The 21,051-nt window shown below is 42.0% G+C and overlaps 4 protein-coding genes across 4 annotated transcripts; all 4 read right to left on the reverse strand.

Moving 5' to 3' along the window:
• Positions 1 to 591: 591 nt before the first annotated feature.
• On the reverse strand, positions 592 to 2,343 carry LOC308368400 (lysozyme C-like; the record flags this gene model as incomplete). The annotated part of the gene is made up of 4 exons (XM_080842570.1): positions 592 to 658; positions 863 to 941; positions 1,677 to 1,838; positions 2,217 to 2,343. The coding sequence occupies 4 exons, from the start codon at positions 2,341 to 2,343 to the stop codon at positions 592 to 594; spliced, it is 435 nt and encodes a 144-aa protein (XP_080698696.1).
• A 7,488-nt stretch (positions 2,344 to 9,831) lies between these two features.
• LOC308368368 (lysozyme C-like) lies at positions 9,832 to 11,651 on the reverse strand (the record flags this gene model as incomplete). Its single annotated transcript, XM_080842540.1, has 4 exons — positions 9,832 to 10,057; positions 10,279 to 10,357; positions 11,086 to 11,247; positions 11,525 to 11,651. 4 exons carry the CDS (start codon positions 11,649 to 11,651, stop codon positions 9,991 to 9,993), a joined length of 435 nt encoding a protein of 144 aa, XP_080698666.1. The 3' UTR covers positions 9,832 to 9,990.
• A 536-nt stretch (positions 11,652 to 12,187) lies between these two features.
• LOC308368579 (lysozyme C-like) lies at positions 12,188 to 13,670 on the reverse strand (the record flags this gene model as incomplete). The annotated part of the gene is made up of 4 exons (XM_080842779.1): positions 12,188 to 12,254; positions 12,512 to 12,590; positions 12,939 to 13,097; positions 13,544 to 13,670. 4 exons carry the CDS (start codon positions 13,668 to 13,670, stop codon positions 12,188 to 12,190), a joined length of 432 nt encoding a protein of 143 aa, XP_080698905.1.
• A 5,665-nt stretch (positions 13,671 to 19,335) lies between these two features.
• On the reverse strand, positions 19,336 to 20,061 carry macir (macrophage immunometabolism regulator; the record flags this gene model as incomplete). Its single annotated transcript, XM_080842020.1, has 1 exon — positions 19,336 to 20,061. One exon carries the CDS (start codon positions 20,059 to 20,061, stop codon positions 19,336 to 19,338), a length of 726 nt encoding a protein of 241 aa, XP_080698146.1.
• Positions 20,062 to 21,051: the final 990 nt, after the last annotated feature.

Genomic DNA, 21,051 nt, shown 5'->3' on the forward strand with positions numbered 1-21,051 from the left:
CCCTGGTTCCAAAACCGTCTGAGCACTGTCACATGGTTTCTGGAACCAGAGCCATAACTACAGCTTGATGGGCACACGGGTATCACAGCTTTTATTGCTCCCAGTGTTTATTGCTCCTTCACAGGCGTAATATCAAAATGAATTTGAGGATGCTGTAAAAGCTTGCTTCCAACAAGCCCTCAAAAACAAACATCACGATTGAATGAAACCGACATGTGACGTTTTTATACTTGACGATTTTATTTTGTGTGGTGTGTAGGCCAATAAACTGCACTCACAATATTGTTAAGGCTATTGGAAAAAACAAGAAACAACAAATATTCAAATGTAGGTTAAGTAGTTTATTATCAAGGGGCAAGTTAGCCTCAGCATAAGCATACATAACGTCAACACAAAAGAGATCTTTCATATGACAGCAATCTAAGTCCTTCTTGGCAACATCACACTCTTTGGTTGTTAGAGAGGGATCCTTTTAAACATGATTTTAACAACTAGAAATCAAAAGGCATTAATTGCTTTCAGATAATTTTCAGAGTATAGAAAGCAAATGGCAAGCAGTACTGCAGTTTTGTGAATGTATACTTTGTACTCTTACAAGTAACAGTCGTCAAGGTAGGCTCTGATGTTTCGGTCCTCGCAGTGAATGCGCCATTTTTCCCTGGAATGACAAAGAGAAAAGATTACGTGTCGTGATTGTATCCCAAAACCTAAACATGACAAAGTCCCCTTGGTCTTTTTCTATATTTCAACAATAAATAAATCAAGATTGAGGATCCAAAAGTCAAAAGGCTCTTTGCATAGAAATAGATATACAGCAGCAGAATGACGGTCAGTGTTCAGGATCATGGACTCTCATTCTTACCAGGCATGGATCCCATTGGGGTCTCTGACCACACGCTTGGCACAGGTGATGGCTGTCTGGATGTTGTCAGTCAGAAGCTCTGAACAAGAAGAAAGAAGAAGAGGAATTTCAGAATCAGATCGTAAAGCACTGCCTGATACAGATCTGCATACATCCCAGTGTTCAGCTATGTTCATGGTTCAACGGGGCTGGGCTTTTTTTTATTTGAAAAGAATCTTTCAGTGTTCTGCACAGACACTGTGGAACCCCACAGTGGAACAACAAAGGGTTCTCCCTTTAAACGCTTTAACAGGACAGAGAGTTCTTCCAATGCACAGTACTGTGGTGGACTGATTGTACATCACGCAATCTATGTACTGCGGTACAGCATTTAGGTGAGGATTATTATTCACAATCTACGCTCTGAGGTAAAGGTTTTAGGTGATGATTATTATTCACAATCTACGCACTGAGGTAAAGGTTTTAGGTGATGATTATTATTCACAATCTACGCACTGAGGTAAAGGTTTTAGGTGATGATTATTATTCACAATCTACGCACTGAGGTAAAGGTTTTAGGTGATGATTATTATTCACAATCTACGCACTGAGGTAAAGGTTTTAGGTGATGATTATTATTCACAATCTACGCACTGAGGTAAAGGTTTTAGGTGATGATTATTATTCACAATCTACGCACTGAGGTAAAGGTTTTAGGTGATGATTATTATTCACAATCTACGCTCTGAGGTAAAGGTTTTAGGTGATGTGTATTATTCACAATCTACGCAATGAGGTAAAGGTTTTAGGTGAGGATTATTATTCAGCAGCTGACCTGCACAGTTGATGTTGCAGGCATTCACTGTCCCGGCCGTCTTCCCGTCGTTGCACCACCACTTGCTGTTGAGCTGGAAGATGCCGTAGTCAGTGGAGCCGTCTGTGTTGTGATTGGTTGCCTGAGTGTTGAAGTAGGACTCCCAATGGGCCAAACAGAGCCCTGCATGCACATGGAGATTGGAGAATGTTCCAGAAGTTAAATAGGATGCATTTATAATTTCGAAATAATACTTTATTCATAATACAAATAATAATAATAATAATAACAATTTCTAAATAAAAAATGCAGCAGTTTGGATAAAAAGTGACACTTGAGATAAATGAAAGTATGACAACATTTAAGATATTTAAAGTAAGAAACAGATCCTTTAGATATTGACAAGAGGAATAAGTTTCTATGGACAAACTACAGATACCTGTGGATAACTTAGCAACAGCTACTCACAGTTGGCTAAGCTAACTCCACGGTAGCCATGCATTAATATTAGTTACCTCCTGGATAAACTACAGATACCGTAACTTAGCAACAGCTACTCACAGTTGGCTAAGCTAACTCCGCGGTAGCCATCCATTCCCTCAGTCTTTAGAGTCCTGGCCAGATCACAGCGTTTGTACACTCTAGCGCTGGCAACAGCCACCAGCAGGAGAAGCACAACAGCTCGCATGATGCAGTGAGGCAGTGAGGGTCACTCTGTGCTGGGACGGCAGGCAGGAGCTGCTATTTGTACCCTTGGTAAACTTCAGCAAAAAGAGGGTATTGGACTTTGGGTGTTGACAGTGTTGTGCAAGTTCACATTCAAAGTTCGTTCATACTGTACAAGTAAACATGAATAGATCACATTCATAGTTAACAAATTACATTCTGAACTTGTTCATAGTTCAGTTCATTTCATGGTTTTAAAAGTGGAAAGTGAGAATGAACGACTTAAAGAAAACTTTATCCATCACTAACCCTTGCATTAAACTGTCAATTTCTATATATATTTTTCATTATTATTATTGCTACATCCATTTTTAAGGAGGATATAGTTTGCACCAAAAGCTGAGATTTTTACTGTCAGAAAACTTTATCGGGCAGTGTGTAAAAATCCCACACGTAATAAGGTGCATCGCTAAGTCTGCATCTCTGTTTGTTTGGAACATTCATTATTCTCATAAAAATGAACACGTTCAATGAACGCGTTCTTTTGAACTCGTTCATGCACAACACTGTACACATATCCAAAAGAGTTATATGTGAAAATGAAAGAATATTTGTAAACTTCACATGTTCAATCACAATTAATTTGCATTTCACTTACACTTGTCCTGGAACTGGTTGGCAGTTTGCCCAACATTGCAGGACATAAGTAATCCTCAATTCTTCATGTGCAGGGATTTGCTTTTTTTGGAATATTTCTATGTCAAATTTAGAGAAGAGATAATAACCCTACTTTACATGCGTCAGCCAATCAAAATGTATAACTGACAGCACAGGTGCTAGCCAATCAGATCGTGTTCATGCTCACGTCTAAAGCGGGACGCTAAAAAAAAAAAAGCAGACCAAACTCCGATGTTCGTATTTGTACCTAAAAGTTGTTTGACTATTTTTTGCTTAGATTTTTTAAAAGTAACAGAGAAAGTCACTGTACAATGTAGAAACCCCTTTACTGTAACTGAAAAATAGGTCTGATAGGATTTTCGAGGTGTCTGATCAACCTATCTAATGTTAGCATGCTACTTCTCGCAAGGTAAACAGCTGGCTAGTATCGTGATTGGTTGTTAACCTGTCAATCTCACTATAACTTCTCTGGTATCAACACAACCCCATGCGCCAATCTCCTCTTCCACCATCCATTGGATTAACGCATTCCAACACGTACGTGCGAAAGGTTTGTAAGGCGAGAGGCGTGACAAGTGGTCTCACCTTCCCCCCAGGTCAAATCAAATCAAATCTTGAGTGACAGTTGCTATACCAACTCTAGCATTACGTAACCCGGACATTACGTAACCCGGACGCTTTAGGCTATCAGTCAGTGAGCCTCAAGAGTCGTTCGAAAGCAATCAGCTACTTTTTAGTTGCTTAATATTGTGCCTAACGGACAAAACGTAACCCGGAGGCCTTTTTGCTATCAGTCAGTGAGCCTCAAGAGTCGTTCGAAAGCCATCAACTACTTTTTATTCGCTTAATATTGTTGCACAACGGGGGAATTGCTAATTGCTAACGAGATGCTAGTGGCTAAACCTATGTTGAGACCGGCAGCCAATATTAGAGGCTGTTTATACGAAGTCTAGTTTGTCTCCGTCCGTAAAGTTCAGAATACAGATAGCCCTATCATTTAGACGAACACTCTCTATCCGCACACGGTATCCGCAACAATCCGAATCGGGGGTAGAAAGTGAGTAGATTTGAATCAATACGGTGACTGTCTGCACAGATTCACGCAACCTGATGATGTCATTGTCCCACATATGCTCCAACCAATATATATATCACTTGTTCTCCGTTTACATCTCACTCGTGGTGGGTCTCAAATTCACTCTCATTAATCCAGCCTACTGATTTTTATTTAGCCTCCTATCTTGATCTAATTTTTTTTATTCAGACTTTACATAACTTTCATGACCACAAATATAAATCGGCCAGCGATTTAATTAGCTTTTTTCTTCATATATTAATGTAGAATGGGCGGAGCAAAGCCTCATGGGAAATGGGATGACAGCCATGTCATGTTGTACTGTTCCAAACTCTTTATTATCAATAGAAAATATAAATCATTTTCGCATAACCTTTAGTCTGACCACTGATTTTCTTAACCACCATAATGTAATGTTGCTAATTGGAGCTTGAATGTCTTGTGTAATGTGTTTAACCGTGTGCTGTTTAGTCTTTTCTTCTACGTTTTTCCACGTTTTTTAAGTTTTATGTAGCAGCGCTAAAGCGCCATCAACAGGCGTGGGGTATGTACTACAGCCCGTTCAACACAATCTGGTGGCTCCGTTTTTACGCAAACCTCTCATTACCAGGCTCCGTCTTTACGAAATTAAAAGATTCGATTTGTGTGAAAAATGTAAATGTAAATGAGGCTTTAAACGGCTAAAAAGTAGCTGATGGCTTTCGACCACTCTTGAGACTATCTGACTGATAGCCAAAAAGTGTCCGGGTTACGTAGTGTCCTTTCAGGCATAATTTTAAGAGACTAAGCTGTAGTTTTAGCTACAGCTGCTTGCCGGTATCCTGTAAATTAGCAAAAAGGTTTCGCGCTAGCATCTCGTTAGCGCCTAACAATTACTCTGTTGTGCTCAGAGGCGGTCTTAACATAGAGGCATAGGTAGGTGGCTGCTTCCAGTGGTCGTAGTAGGGGGAGACCCAACCAACCTCACAAAGAAAAAGAAGAAAAGAAAAAGGCCCTTATCATCATGAACGCTTCAAAAGCATGGTAAATTGCATTAGTATTCTTAAGAAAAACGTTGAAACTTTAAAGTAGTAGTTAAAATGTCAAGTTCATGGTTATCTTTCGTGTCCCTACACCCCCTACTTTCACAATGAAATGGACTAGTCCGTAACGGGGCGCAGCGTGAAAGATAAACACACAGTAGGTGGGTTTCCAACCCATGTTTTAATGCGCATTTTCTCTATGCGAATATTTAATCCTGGTTGGAAAACGCGTGCTATGGGCATTAACTTCGCCAATTTGCATAGAAACTCGACCAGAGGGAGGGGGTTCAACTAGTTATTTGAATTTAATTAATTTGGTTAACGTATATGGAAACAGTAGGCTATATTCGAGCGATTTGCTTCGTTTGTGTTTATGTTTATGCTCGGAGTTGGACTGTAGACTATGACCTGTTGCAGTGAGAGACAACCGTGCTGCTGGCCGCCCCGAATGTGATGTTCCTCTACTGCTTCTCAGACTGCCAGCTAATAAACTACACCTCATGCAGCATATGCAGTTGCAGTTATATACAACCGATTAACTTGATTTAGGCTATGTGCAAACTTTAACGGTAGAGTTGTTCGAAAGCCAATATTACATCACCCGGACCCCTTTTAGCGCTCGGACACCTTTTGCCATGACATCTCCAAAGCCTATTTGAATAGAAGGTAACACCCCTTAAACTCAGTGTATTTAACAGACAATCCTTCAAATGGAAAATAAGATAATCTTAGGTGAAGCTCCGGGCGACTGGAACTTCAGCTCTGTCTCAACAATGTGTGGCCATCATTGTTCGAGATTAAACCTGAATCATGACTGACCAAATTCAACACTGGATCTCCAATATATGGTATAAAATGAAATACTATCAATTGCATGTTCCAACCGCGAGATTTCTTCTTGGATTTTTGCTGAGATTTGAGTTCGTTGTAAAGATTCCTCTTCACCCCGGTTGACACAACACTTTGGTAAGTACTGTCCTAAGGCTTACCTAATTTTGGGAAATGTAGGCCATAGATTCCAGTCATTTCTAACAGGCAAACCCCTGTGTGGAAAAAGACAAATTCGAGCTTCCTTGAAGCTCCATATTCGAGTGTTCTGCCAGAAATTGAAGTAATTCTCCCCTGTTTTGAAAGACACTCCATGGACTTACCTAAAGTTCCTTTCAGGCTCTTGTCCATCTGGTGCAACACAGTCTGCGCTGGGGTTTTACATTTGTTCCACGGATCTAGTTTTGCTGCTCATACATTTAATCCCAAGAAAATAGAATGTTGGTGGTCATAACAGGTGTTGGAAAAGGATCTTATGCGTTTAAATATTTAGATTTTTAAGTTAATTTGAACATTATTTATATTAAATTGAGGAGATTCAGTTCTTGGATTTGACCAGCCATGATTCAAGCCATATGATTGTCCAGATTTCACAATGCTTTGATAAACTCAGATGTTAAGACAGCTAAATGTAAGACTGTTTCTATTCACACAATAGTTACAGACAGCGCTCACGCATACCATTTAATTCACATTTCAGATACAGCAGATGTTAAGACTGCTGTTAGATCAAAAGGGGGAGGAGCTGAGATGATTACTGCAGAATGTGTTTTTTTCTCAAAACTGCTGAATTTCTGACTTCATCAAATGATCCAGGAGCACTGATTTAATGAAGGGATGCCTTAAATGGTTTGGCATTCAAGGGCCATTGGAATTTGGAGGGAAAATGCCCTTATGGAATAATTCTGTAATTAAATACATCTTGCCTCTTTTCTTTTAAAAATAGACACTTTGTCTCCTGAGCAAGCAAATTAAGGTGTGTGTGTGTGTGTGTGCGTATGGGCTGGCTGGCCTTATGAATGAACTTACATGACTGTTTAACCTACATTTGACCACTGACTGAAATTGTTTGAATTGAAAGATGTCTCTTGTCTAATATGATTTAAATGCTTTATCCCCACCTTGCAGTTGCCACCTATGGAAGTCATCCAGTCAATTATAATAGCCTCAGAGTTATCATATGGGGGGATTTCAATGATATTTGTGAATTCTTTACTGACATGTGCTTACACTGTTTATTCTTGAACAAATGTTCAAACCTGCCTTCACATTCATGTTCAAACCTACTTTCACATTCATTAGCATCCAGATGGTTATTGTAGACAGACCTAGCTGCCTGCAGTCTTTCACACCCAAGACCAAATGTCTATGGTCTGATGTGTTGATTATCCTAAAAGGATTCCTGCTTCATGGAGATGTTGGCCAGTATTATCTTTTTTTCTGAGATCTCGTCAGAATCATAGAGAGCCTGGTGCTTAGATTTGTTTTTCGGAGACCTTTTGCCAGCCACCTCCAGTGAGGATCAACCAGGGGACGGTCTCAAGGATGAGCCACACCCCCAACTACGACTTTAGGGCTGTGATGTCAGCAACAATGATGATGGCTACATGCAGAGAGCGAGAATCACAAACAACACTTCATGGAACCTGTCAGCGGACGGACGGTTACAGACCTCGCCAGCCCTTATGGTCTTATGGTCTTGTTGCAGGTAGTTGGAGAACAGCAGGACAGCAGCCCCATTCAGCGCCTCGCCACAATGTCAACAGAGGGAGCAGCAGAACCGTCTGAACTTCAAACAAAATCATGCTGCACCTCGCCAGGATGTCGAAAGGGGGGACAAACTCCACTGGCCCACAGCCACCCTCAGCCATCAACCCAGATCAACATCTATGGAATCCACAGAACCACAGCAACACCTCAAACGATTGCCCACCCCCTCCAAAGAAACTTTAACAAAACAGTATATTCAATTCAATTCAATTTTATTAATATAGCGCCATAACAATACAATTGCCTCTAGGCGCTTTATCAGGAAATTGCCAAAGGTGGAATGACCCCATATGGAGCAAAGACCACAGGAGGCAAACAATGAGACAAGCCAAGCGTCAAGACACACATACACACCTCTCGACTCAAAGGGACCCCGGAAAAATCGGGAACGATTACCATCACCATCAAAGACACTCACACAGACACTCTGGAGGCACACACACACACACACATACACGGACACTCGCTCACAGTGACACACTCTTCAACCGTCAACCCACATTACAATAAAGTAATAATACATGTCATGTACACCTCAGTAACCAGAAAGGAAATGTTTTAGTATGTTGTAACACTTTACCGGCCAAAAATGCGTTATCTTCTGTACTTTTGTTTAATCTTAACATTTTCAATTTGTGTAGTTCATCTTAAAGTTAAATGGAGTGTTCCGGGGGGCACTGTGGCGCAAGCAGTAGCCCCGGCCATATACGGGCTTGAACGCCCACGAGGACACAGGTTCGAATCCGACCCGCTGTCATTTCCCGATCCCACTCCCCACCTCTTCTCTCCACCTCATTTCCTGTCCAAACCTTGACTGTCCTATCTGATTAAAGGCAACAGCCCCGAAACAAATATATATAAAAAAAAAAAAAAAAAAATGGAGTGTTCCTTGTTGTCACTGTTTTAATTAAATGTCCTGCTGGCTACAATGCACATGTACTTACTATTGCTGTTTATACCTGGATGACCTCACGGCTGAGAAAGGGATAGTCATTTAAAATTATGTCGGAAAGGAATTTTGCCCCAAATATTTCTCTTGAAATGTGCTGACTTTGACATTCTGACAAATGAGTTACTCAATAACTGTCCTAACACAGTCAAACATCAAGCAAGTGCAACACAAGACGGCAAATAAGCTACTTACTAGTTCAGCAGACAGTAGAAAGCCGGGCGGCGTCAGGCAATCCTACATTTAGCAGTTATATGCCTATGGACCCTGGTATGGCAATGGCACGGAGGCGATTCTCCATATTAAAAGTAGCCTAATTGTAGCCCCCCAATTTCAAGCTCTTTTTTTAAGGTTATACTACTTATCCTTACCCTAATCCTGAAGTATAATTGTTGCATACTGTTACTTTAATGTCTTTCCAAGTCCTTCCATCTTGTTTGCTAGATAAAGCTGAGAATGCTAGGCAAAGGGGGTTTAGCTTGACCATGGCCACCTACATGTTTATATGTCTGGCTCCAACCATCTTGTCCTGGCTGTAGACAAAGGCCAACAATCAAGTCTAATGACCCTGGTTCCAAAACCGTCTGAGACTACGTGTTGGCCAATAGTCTGGTAAGTGAAATCCACCAAAATCTAACAGTAACATCCAACAGGCTTACCTTGCAAACTCTAACCACAGCACATTTGACACTGCTTAAAGTATTACTACCTTCCTAACGGGCATATTTCAGTGAAGTATTTGGTAAAACTGTGCTGTTGTCACATGGTTTCTGGAACCAGAGCCAAAACTACAGCTTGATGGGCACACGGGTATCACAGCTTTTATTGCTCCTTCACAGGCGTAATATCAAAATGAATTTGAGGATGCTGTAAAAGCTTGCTTCCAACAAGCCCTCAAAAACAAACATCACAAATGAATCAAACTGACATGTGATGTTTTTATACTTGACGATTTTATTTTGTGTGGTGTGTAAGCTGATAAACTGCACTCACAAAATGTTTAGGCTACAGGAAACAAGAAATACATCTTGGGCACGATTTGCTGTTTGCGGCTGAGAATGCATTACATACACAAGAAACAACTAATATTAAAATCTAGATAAAGTAGTTTATTATCAAGGGGCAAGTTAGCATTAGCATGCATACTGTCAACACAATAGAGATCATATGACAGCAATGTAAGTCCTTCTTGGCAACAACACACTCTTTGGTTGTTAGGAATCCTTTTAAACATGATAATAAAAACTAGAAATGGCAAAAGGCATTCATTACTTTCAGATCATTTTCAGAGTATAGAAAGCAAATGGCAAGCAGTACTGCAGTTTTGTGAAGGTGTACTTTGTACTGTTATAATCCACAGCCTGCAAGGTAGGGGGTAAGGTCTCGGTTCTGGCAGTGATTGCGCCAGCCATACCTAGAATGACAAAGAGAAAGGATTACGTGTCGTGATGGCACCCCAAAACCTAAACATGACAAAGTCCCCTTGGTCTTATTCTATATTCATATAATAAATAAATATAAATAAATCAAGATTGAAGATCCTTAATAGTAATAGATATAATAGATATAATAGTAATAGATTTACAGCAGCAGAATGACGGTCAGTGTTCAGGAATCATGGGCTCTCATTCTTACCAGGCACTGATCCCTTGGGGGTCTCTGACCACACGCTTGGCACAGGTGATGGCTGCCTGGATGTCGTCAGTCTGAAACTCTGAACAAGAAGAGAGAAGAAGAGGAATTTCAGAATCAGATCGTAAAAAGCACTGCCTGATACAGAACACTACCAGCGTTTGATCTAACAGGATAGCAGTGTTTTTCCTTCTCCAGGCTCTCGACCACAAACATGCATGCTTCATTTGACGACATACTGAATCTGAGATAAACAGGGTTCTCAGGTCTAAGAAGAATGTTGAACTATTCTACACAGAAACTTGGCCCACTTAGAATTACAGCTCTTGTCCCAAACATCTTTGCTGGCAAAGGGTACCTTAACTGGACTGCATACATCCTAGTGGACTGCAAACATCCCAGTGTTCAGCTATGTACATGGTTCAATGGGGCCGGGCTTTTTTCGGTTTGAAAAGAATCTTTCAGTGTTCTGCACAGACACTGTGGAACCCCACAGTGGAACAACAAAGGGTTCTCCCTTTAAACGCTTTTACAGGCTGAGAGTTCTTAGTGTGGACAACACACAACCCAATGCACAGTACTGTGGGGGGACTGATTGTACATCACGCAATCTACGTAGGTAGGCCTACTGAGGAACAGGTTTTAGGTGATAATTATTATTCACAATCTACGAACTGAGGTTAAGGTTTTAGTCAATGTGTATTATTCACAATCTACGCAATGAGGTACAGGATTTAGGTGATGATTATTATTCACAATCTACGCAATGAGGTAAAGGTTTTAGGTGATGATTATTATTCAGCAGCTGACCTGCGCAATTGATGTTGCAGGCATTCTTGGCCCTTGTCGTCTTCCCGTCGTTGCACCACCACCTGCTGTTGATCTGGAAGATGCCGTAGTCAGTTGAGCCGTCTGTGTTGTGATTGATTGCCTGAGTGTTGTAGCTGGACTCCCATTGGGACAAACAGACCCCTGAATGCACATGGAGATTGTAGAATGTTCCAGAAGTTAAATGGGATGCGTTAATAATTTCGAAATAATAATAATAACTTCTAAATTAAAAAAAATGCACCAGTTTGGATGAAAAGTGACAGTTGAGGGAAATAAAAGTGTGTGGAAAAATCTTTCTATGACAACATTTAAGATATTAAAAGTAAAAAACAGATCCGTTAGATATTGACAAGAGGAATAAGTAGGCTATCTGGATAAACTACAGATACATGTGGATAACTTAGCAACAGCTACTCACAGTCGGCTAAGCTAACTCCACGATAGCCATCCATTCCGGCAGCCTTTAGAGTCCTGGCCAGCTCACAGCGCTCGTACACTCTAGCGCTGGCAGCAGCCACGAGCAGGAGAAGCACAACAGCTCGCATGATGCAGTGAGGCAGTGAGGGTCACTCTGTGCTGGGACGGCAAGCAGAAGCTGCTATTTGTACCCTTCAGCAAAAAGAGGATATTGGACTTTTTGTTGTGCTCTGTTTATGGTCAAACTAGTGGGTGTAACTTTCATTTCCTCTTTTGTTGCGATTTTCCTGTTCAACAATGTGACTGTGTGCAAATGCACATTCACGTGTCGATTTGAATGTGAAAATTAGATCACCGGTTACAATAAATGTCAAATTTAGAGAAAAGATTATACCCCTAGCATGCCAAGTGAACATGGAAAATTCTGGGCAAAGGCAATAGGGATCATACGACTTAATTATGGGATGTAAAAGCTTGGGTGGTGATGGATCAATATCAGTTCCTCTTTCACCAGAGAATGTGGTTAATGGAAGTATAACAGTACATCTTTTGAAGACACGAAAAAAAAACAATACTGTACAACAATGCAGTGATTAACATATAGATGTTTCTGTTGGGTTTAATGAATTAGAGAACATCATCAAAGCAACAAGGCGCACACTGATCAAACGCCACAGCCAGCAACATAGGAGCTCAGGTCCTGGCCCTGGCAGTGAACACGCCAGGCCACCCTGCAAGAGAAAAAAACTCAAATAAATAATAATAACAAAATGTACTGATTAAAGTGCAGAGACATGAGGAGATGACAGGGAAATTGTAATAGTTTCAAAAGATGTGTATGCGTTCTATGTTTCCAAAATTAGACATCAATGAATTATATATAATATTATTTTAATATCAATCAGTCAGTCAATCAGTGTATGCACACATTTTGACAGTTATGTGTATGTATGGACAATCTGATCTGTTGTACTGGCTTGGCTCTCACCAGGCGCTGATGCCATTGGGGTCTCTGACCACACGCTTGGCACACTCAATAGCCACACTCAGGTTGGGACTCAGCAACTCTGTATAGAGAGGAATAAATGAATGAATGAATGGATGGATGAATGAATGGATGAATGGATGAATGTCAGGAAGGAATGAATGAATGAATAAATGACTGACTATGAGTGGAACCCAGATAACTAGTATGTGCAGAAACAATAACAAACATCTGTTCCACCTGGTATCATAATGTTCAGTTACGCAGGAATTTTCTATTTGCATTTATCCTGCCTTCACGCGAGAATGCTGTAGAAATAGTCAACACCAAAGACCGTAGAGATGTTTTAGGTTCAGTGCATGCATTAGCTGTGTTGTCTCGGTGCTGTGCTGAAACCAGACTGTTGCTGTTTGGGTGAGCCCTCACAGACCTGAGCAGCTGATTCCACAGGCATTAGCGGTTCTTGAGTGACCGTCGTTACACCACCAGCGACTGTTGATCTGGAAGATTCCGAAGTCGGTTGACCCGTCGGCGTCGTGGTCGATGGCATTAGTGTTGTAGCTGGACTCCCATTTAGCCAGACAAATCCCTGAGGAGAGCTTTTGACACTTAAACTGCACTTATCTCACACCAAAACACAAACTTGAGAGTAATCTGTAGCAGGAAGGTTAAAACCTCTATAGCAAGCCAAGGGTGAGACATTCACATCAAATTAAGAGCTCGGGTCTTTGAGAAAAGAGCATGTTTTCATAACAACATTATGCACCACAGTGTCTAAAAGCAACGCTAGCTCCACAGTGTCTAAAAGCAACGCTATCACCACAGTGTCTCAAAGTAACGCTATCACCACAGTGTCTCAAAGTAACGCAATCATCACATTGTCTCAAAGTAACGCAATCACCACATTGTCTAAAAGAAACGCTAGCACCATAGTGTGTCAAAGTAACGCTAGCACCACTGTGTCTCAAAGCAACGCTAGCACCAGTGTCTATAGAAGCAACGCTAGATCCACAGTGTCTAAAAGCAACTACTAACAGTCGGCGAGGCCAACTCCCCAGTAGCCGTCCATCCCAGCCGCCTGGAGTGTTCTGGCCAGCTCACAGCGGTCATACACCTCAGCGCTGGCCGCAGCCACCAGGAAGAGAAGCACAACGGCACGCATGTTTCTGTATGGAGTTTGGGTTTCCACTGCTGTCTTTTATAAAACAGTACTTACACCACAGTTTAAAATCTGAGGTACCCTTTTTATATGTGTGGGAAAACTGCTGAGTGAAGGCTGTGTGTGTGTGTGTGTGTGTGTGTGTGTCTGTAGGCCTACACTTCTATGCAGCTTCAGATTTAGAGGTTAGTCCTATCACTTCTGTTGGATGTAATCAGAGAGTCAACATGATAACTCTTTATTCAGTGACAATCAGCAATGCTAGTGTTATGGAATATTTTCATATGGGACCCTTTACTGGAGCAGAAGGGCTGGAGTGCTGGCGGGAAGGAAAAAGCTTAGGCCTGTCCAGGCATGGCCATGAGATTTGATAATCTCCTGTGACCATGCTAAGAAAACAAACTAGAGGGAAAAAGCTGACCACACGCACATTTGTTAATTGTAGAGAACAGAGATGAAAGACGTTTTAACTTCAACAATGCAACCAAGTCTTTGCTGCCAAGACTTACCCAACCTTTCAACACTAGGGGTTGGAGAGGGATACGTTTACTACTGAAGGTCAAGTGTTTCAGCAACAGCCTTGTTAATCTTGAGTCAAGGAGCTACCGTGGCTTTGGAGTGGGAGAGGAGAGGCCATTCATACGGAGTTCAATGTGCAAAACATCTTTCTGGTGGTAAAGGATCCTAGATTGGACTGCTGACACACAATTGACAGGTCAGAAGAAAGTGCTACTGCTCTCTGTGATGAAGTTAAATGATTGTGTGAATGATAAAATGAATAAATGACTTCATAAATTACTAATACATTACTTCAAATGTACAAACACAAACCTATATCCTATCCCCACACAAACCTATCACCTCTCCCCACACAGGCCTATATCCTATCCCCACACAGGCCTATATCCTATCCCCCCACACAGACCTATATCCTATCCCCACACAACCCTATAACCTCTCCCCACACAAACAAACGTGGGTTAACAGCAACAGTATGAAAGCCAAACACAAAGGAGATGTAGACACAGTCAAAATGAAACCTTCGATGGTCATAGCAGAAACACTGGTACTGTTTCACAACCGGTGTAAGTACATGTTGGTGAAATTAGGGAAAGTCTGACCAGGAACCAATGGTTCAAAAGAGGTAGTCACGCTGGCCCTGCATAGAACTGGGTTATGAAATACAATGCTATATTCTATTAAAAACAGCATCTTGTGCAATAATTACATTCAAGATTCTTGCTCATGCCTGTGTATCAGTCCAGGTACATTTCAAAGCATCTTTTTATTTTTATTTTACCTATCTCTTTCTACACTCAGCAAAACCATGCAGAACTGAAGCATTGCTGCTGCAGCTTATTACTGGTCCAAGAATAAACAAAAAACATTCAGAGATTAGATGTGTCGTTAAACAAATCTTTTGCTACGGTAGTCATAGTCTGCTTTGTAAGACCTAAATATGTTGCAATGAATAATTCCTGTGGTATTAGCCAGACATAGTGCTACTAAAATTATTGATTAGTGCCGATTATTCATATTTAAATTCAGGGATTTCAAGCAAGTGTCTTCCAGCAAAGTCAATCAAACTTTCTTAAAAAATCTCTAAAATGGAAGATTATGGGTTTAGTTCTAGACAATACACTCATCAAGTACATAACTTCGGATTAAAGTGTCTGGTAATTGTCTTTAATGTACCAGCATAGCAAAGTGTATCACATGAATATACTAACAGCAGATACCATAATGACATTTTTATTTTATTTTTTTTATGTTGTGGCAGGTTAGGACAAGACTCTGGTGTATTTGAGCTGAAGTAACTGTATAATGACGAAGGTTTGGGGTAAGGTACTGTTGTCTAACCAATTATTAATTGGCGTCACCTTGTGGTAGTAGGCTACTATGGCTCTGGCTACTACATGCTCTCTGAACCAATCATGAGGGGAGACGCAACAAGGTCCCTTTCTGCTTCTGTCCACTAGATGGCAGAAAAGGCAGCAAAGGATTTAGAGGTCCAGACACAGATATTACAAGGGGCCTTGGTCGAGCAACCTGTTGTTTTCTCCTCATCAAAATCGAAGCTAGCTTTGCGCCATATGGTTGGGACCAGCAATAGACAGTATCATGAGATCATGGGTAAAAACAAAAAAAGTGCTATGCCTTTGGCTTAAATAAGCAAGAGAAAAAAACACTGCAAATTGGTGCAAGGGACTGGAAGAAGTGGTCCAAGAACAAACAAAAAAACATTCAGAGATTAGATGTGTCGTTAAACAAATCTTTTGCTACGGTAGTCATAGTCTGCTTTGTAAGACACAGCGAAGGCAGTGAAGATGAAGAATCACAAATAAAAGAGGAAGCTTTCTCGTACTTTCCACTCGTGGGTAGGCCTACACTACCTGCGTTTCAATGCTCAGACCTAGCCAACCAAAAGGGCATAACTGCAAAGTGAAAATATCAACTTATTGACGAAGGCAAATTTATTTCAGATATAACACATTACAGTAATGCACAATAACAATGGTTCCAGCAAGATGGCCGCCGCGGTGGTTTTACTTTGAAACAATAGATGCTCAATCCTGTTTGTTTTGAGATCAGTGTGTCCAGTGGATGATTACAGTAGGATGAGTCAGGAATTATTGCCATTTTTTTACCATCTTACACATGGCATAGAGTTGTAGGATAGATTATCTAGTTTTGGACTGAAGTACTGTACCCAAAGTCCCTATAGATACAATTAGTAGTAGGCTGTCTGAGCCATGTCTATATCAAAAACGTCTACTGGAAAACGCAAGCGCTGCAGAGAAACATCAGCACACCCTCCCCCTTACTTACCCCGAGGGATCAGAAGCTTGCAGGGCTCCAGAAGAGCGCCCCCTCCTGTTGTCCTGCCACATCGCAGCTTTTGCATGCACCATCACAGAATCAGTGTAGCTCCCACTCTCTCCGTTTCTGCCAAGTTATATTTAGTAAAACACACACACACACAATACAAAAATATACTCACACCAGTAGAAGGGCAGAATCTCAATCAGTCATCATAAAACACTACTGTGTATTAAGATCACAATCTACCCCCCCTTAACACACATTTATAAATGATACACAACCTTATTAAACAATCAACCAGAGGAAGTTTGAAGTTTGTGTTTTATTATTGATGTCAAGTGTAAGGTCAGAAAACGTCAGACACAGAAATGCATCACAGGGCATAGGAGCAAAGTGAAAACGAAGGCTTGAAAAAGCGGTCAAACTACACTACACAAGATTAATGAGGCTTAATGTGTACCATACAACCTATGTTCTAAATAAATAACAACCTGGTAACTAAACAAAAAAACAAACAAACAAACAACAAACAAACAGTAACCTATCGAGAACAGGTCAAAGTTAGTTCCTCTTAGAAGGCACTGCAACCTGTGACACAAGTTTCTAATGCCTTTAAAACATCATGCAGTAGTCAATTTCACCCATGTCTGTTAAACTTAATGTTTGTTACAAGTAACAGAAAAGTTTAATATATTCATATACCTACTTTCCCCTAACTCTGAATATTGTATACTTGGCCTCTTATTGGCAACCTCATTGGTTAGTTCTGTGATGACTAACATATGATGAAGGTCACTGATCCAATCACAAAGTGGTATAACTTACAGTAATTCAGACTTTGTCCTGAGTGGCGATATTCAAAATGAATGTGACATATTTCAAAATGATGCTATCACCATGGGCAACTGATGTAGAGTATCATATTGACAAACTCACTGCAATATAATGCACACCATTTTTTTAAATGTATTTTAAACAATAGCCTGCAAGAGTAAATAACTGCAAAACAATCTAATGACAACAGTCTTGTTTTCCCCGCGGGAACATTTTCAGTTAAAGTACACATATCTGTTACGTTAAAGTCGACATTCAGCTGCACTACTGATACCAAATAAATACCCCAAAAGGTGCCGGAGAGGCCTACCAAGATGTACACTAACCAACTGAAAGGGGTTAAGGTGCTTTCAGCGTCTAGATCACACAACAGTGTCTTTCATTTCAGTGGTTCGAAGCTCTGTATAACCAGTGGTGTTTATCACAGAGAGTTGTTCTTAGCTTACCAAATTCTTATTTGAACCACAATAATAATAAAACAAAAAAAGGTAAAATAGTGTTGGACTAGTCCCGTTCTTTTAAAACATGTTTCTTTCAAACCAAATAAAATTACATGGCAACTCAAACAAAACATGAAAATTAAAAAGGCAGGTAAATAAAAGGATGGTTTTTCAGAGAGATGTATTCTTTCATTGGCCCAGTAAATGTGTATTATTACCTCAACTAAAGTCCTACCAGGAAAACTGTTTCCGTACTTCAAGTAGGGTCGAAACCCTGGTAAATGATTGTCTGGTGTCCTAAGCAGTTCAAATAAACAAAATCAAAAAGAAAATGATATCAAGTTTTCCCAGGGCACACCCTTAGCTCATCCTTTGGTTTCTGTGGCAACGCACGAACATACAGCGTCTCAATATGTAGCGAGAGTGTGATAATTTGAGGAAAAAGAGGAAAGAAATCTGGATCGGGAGCTTGAAGGATTGCATTTACCCTATGGTCTGATGATGAGGAACAAAACATACAAAAACCCAAACCCACACCGATGAGGACGCTCACACTCTCACAGAGACACTGAAATACCTAATCCCGACATCATCCGTCTGGGTGCCAGGCTCTCCTTAAAGGAATAAGGAGATTTATTCAGCGCGAGCGAGAGAGGCGCTAAATGTACCTCAAGGTTTTCTAAAGATAAGCCTCCACTGCACAAATCCTCCTCGACGTTTAAAATAACCCCACCCTAGCGATTGTGTAACAGTCGTGTGTAGTACATAAAAACAGCGCCACGTCACACACAGAACGTGCCGGCAGGATACAGGAGAGGTAAGCTCACACACGCCGAGATTGTTGCCATGGCGCTAATGCTAAAAATGTGAAAAAGGCTAATACTCGAAAGAACAGGTGAGCCATGTGGGTCCCCAGTGATGGGTGAGGACTTCTCAGTGTCTGAGCCATGTGTGCAATGTGACACAGAGCGCACGTGTGCACGCACACGCACACACACACGCACACACACACACACACACACACACACGCACACGCACATGCACACGCACACACACACGCACACGCACGCACACGCACACACACACACACACACAGCTCTGCAACAGTGGCCATCTTAATGCAACCAAAACCAAAGACAAGTTAGAAACGGTTGGCTATATTTGACTGGAGCACGCATACGCACACATACAACAGTAGCAGTTTTGAAGCATACCATTTATTGCTAACCTCCATGTTTTTTTGATTTTACCCACCCATCTTGTTAAATAACCCCCTTTTTTATAGTTTAAGATCAAGATAGTTGAGTGCAGTAGTCCAGTTTGAATCGGTTCACAGACTGACATACTGACAGAGTGGGTCAAGTTAGTCCCCCAGCGGTCGACCCATCCAGTTGAAAACAGTGCATAACGTAACGGTAGGACCAAGGAGTCTTAAACGGCCTGGGACGGGATAGGGGCAATGCAGAGAACTAAAAAGGGTGACCACGCACCAGGTACCCTCTGAACACCAGTTTGCTCAGGCCGGCTCCATGCCAACGCCCCCCCATCCTCCTCGCCCACTAGCCTGCCCCTCATGTCTTGTTGCGGGTGAAGACGCGCTCTCCGCGCAGGGTGAGGTGTTGGAGCTGGTACTGCAGCACCTCAGTGTCCGCTGCCGGCTCCCTTAGGTTCATCTTGTCCAGGTTGAGGTAGTCCAGGGACTTGGACTGTGCCCTCTTGCCCTTGAGCAGGCACAGAGGCAGGGGCCCGTGCAGCGCCCTGCTGGGCTCGCCCGCGGTCGTCCCGCCGCCGCCGCCACCCCCCGCGGAGCCCGTCGCCCTGAGGTAGCTGTCCCCTGAGCTGGGCATGCGTCTCCGCCGGCGGCCGTTGACGGCGGGGATGTCGTACGGCTGGTAGTAGCGGCTCTTGGCTTTGTAGATGCGGGAGGCCCGGTGCAAGCCCACGTCCAGCGGCCTCCGCAGTGGGCTCGCCGGGAAGGCCTCGGGGGTGGTGGTGGTAGGGTTCTCTGGGTTCCCGGCGTCGGACCACTTGTGGGCCAACTTGAGCAGTTCCTCGCCGGTGGTGAAGCCCACCAGGTAGTTGGCGTTCATGTGCAGGATCTGGTACCCTGAGACGGTTCCTTTGATGGGCGAGCAGGGGGTGCTGGAGCAACGAGGACGATCCGCCGCCTCGGGTCTCAGCGTCGTGGCCTTCCCCCCCTCCGCCGCCGCCGCCACCACCGCAGCAGACGCAGGTAGAACAGATACGGGTGCCCTGGACGACGCGCCACTGACATCCATCTCCATCTTTACAGACATGACCTGGCTGCTGACTGGGCCCCGGGGAGGAGACAACACAGAGTCGAGAAAGGCAGAGAAAGCAGACAGGAAAAGGGGCAAGGTGGATAGAGACAACAGAAAAAAACAGGTTGTTGGAGATTGAACGCATAATACACACACAATACATACAATAAGTCACGGTCACGATATCCTGTGGGTGCCTGTAGAGAGATTATTAGGATAAAGATGTCCTTGCTTTTAGCAATAGTTAATGTTGATGACCAGATCCTTGCATTCTCACGTTTTGTGAGCTATGAAGAAAAGTGCAGTTTTAGGCCCAATCTCAATACTTCCCCTTACCCCTTATCTTCCCCCTTACCCTTGAAATTGCGCGTTCATGTGAGAGCTAGTGGTGTCTCAATACCCAATTTGATCAAGATTAAGGGATAAGATTGAGTGAATGTACCCCTTATTTTTAAGATGATTTGAGAGCTCACTTGAGAGCTCACTTACCTCCAAGGGCTATCCCAGAGCACATAGCGAAACCAGTTCGGGAATTTTCAAAAAAACATGGCTGCTTGAAGCGAGGAATATTTTACATGAATAAAGCTATCTACACAACTTTTTATATGTTTATAATGACTCGGTTTGATCTGAAATGTACTACACGAACGATGCATAGTATTGTAGGTCTTAACTGAAGCTTTCAAACGGTAGTTTTAGGATACAATTAGCGCGTATACCACCACTCCATTGGCTTATATGGTAGCTTGCCAGCTAGATGCTACATACACTACATGTAAGTATTTTTGGCTTATAATTAATTTAAAAATGACGACAGTCTTGTTTCGTGCTCTACACAGTTGTATACATATATATTTGCAACCATGTTCTTCATTAGACTTTTTTTTAATCGCTAGTTTCATAGCTCATACAGTCACGCATGACGTACCCGAAACCGAGTGGCGTCTCATTTCATAGGGGAAAGTTTTCAGCCCTTGGCCCTTACACTTGACAGTGCTAGGGTTA

The sequence above is a fragment of the Sprattus sprattus genome, assembly GCF_963457725.1.
Source record: "Sprattus sprattus genome assembly, chromosome: 7".
In the NCBI taxonomy this organism is placed as follows: domain Eukaryota; kingdom Metazoa; phylum Chordata; class Actinopteri; order Clupeiformes; family Clupeidae; genus Sprattus; species Sprattus sprattus.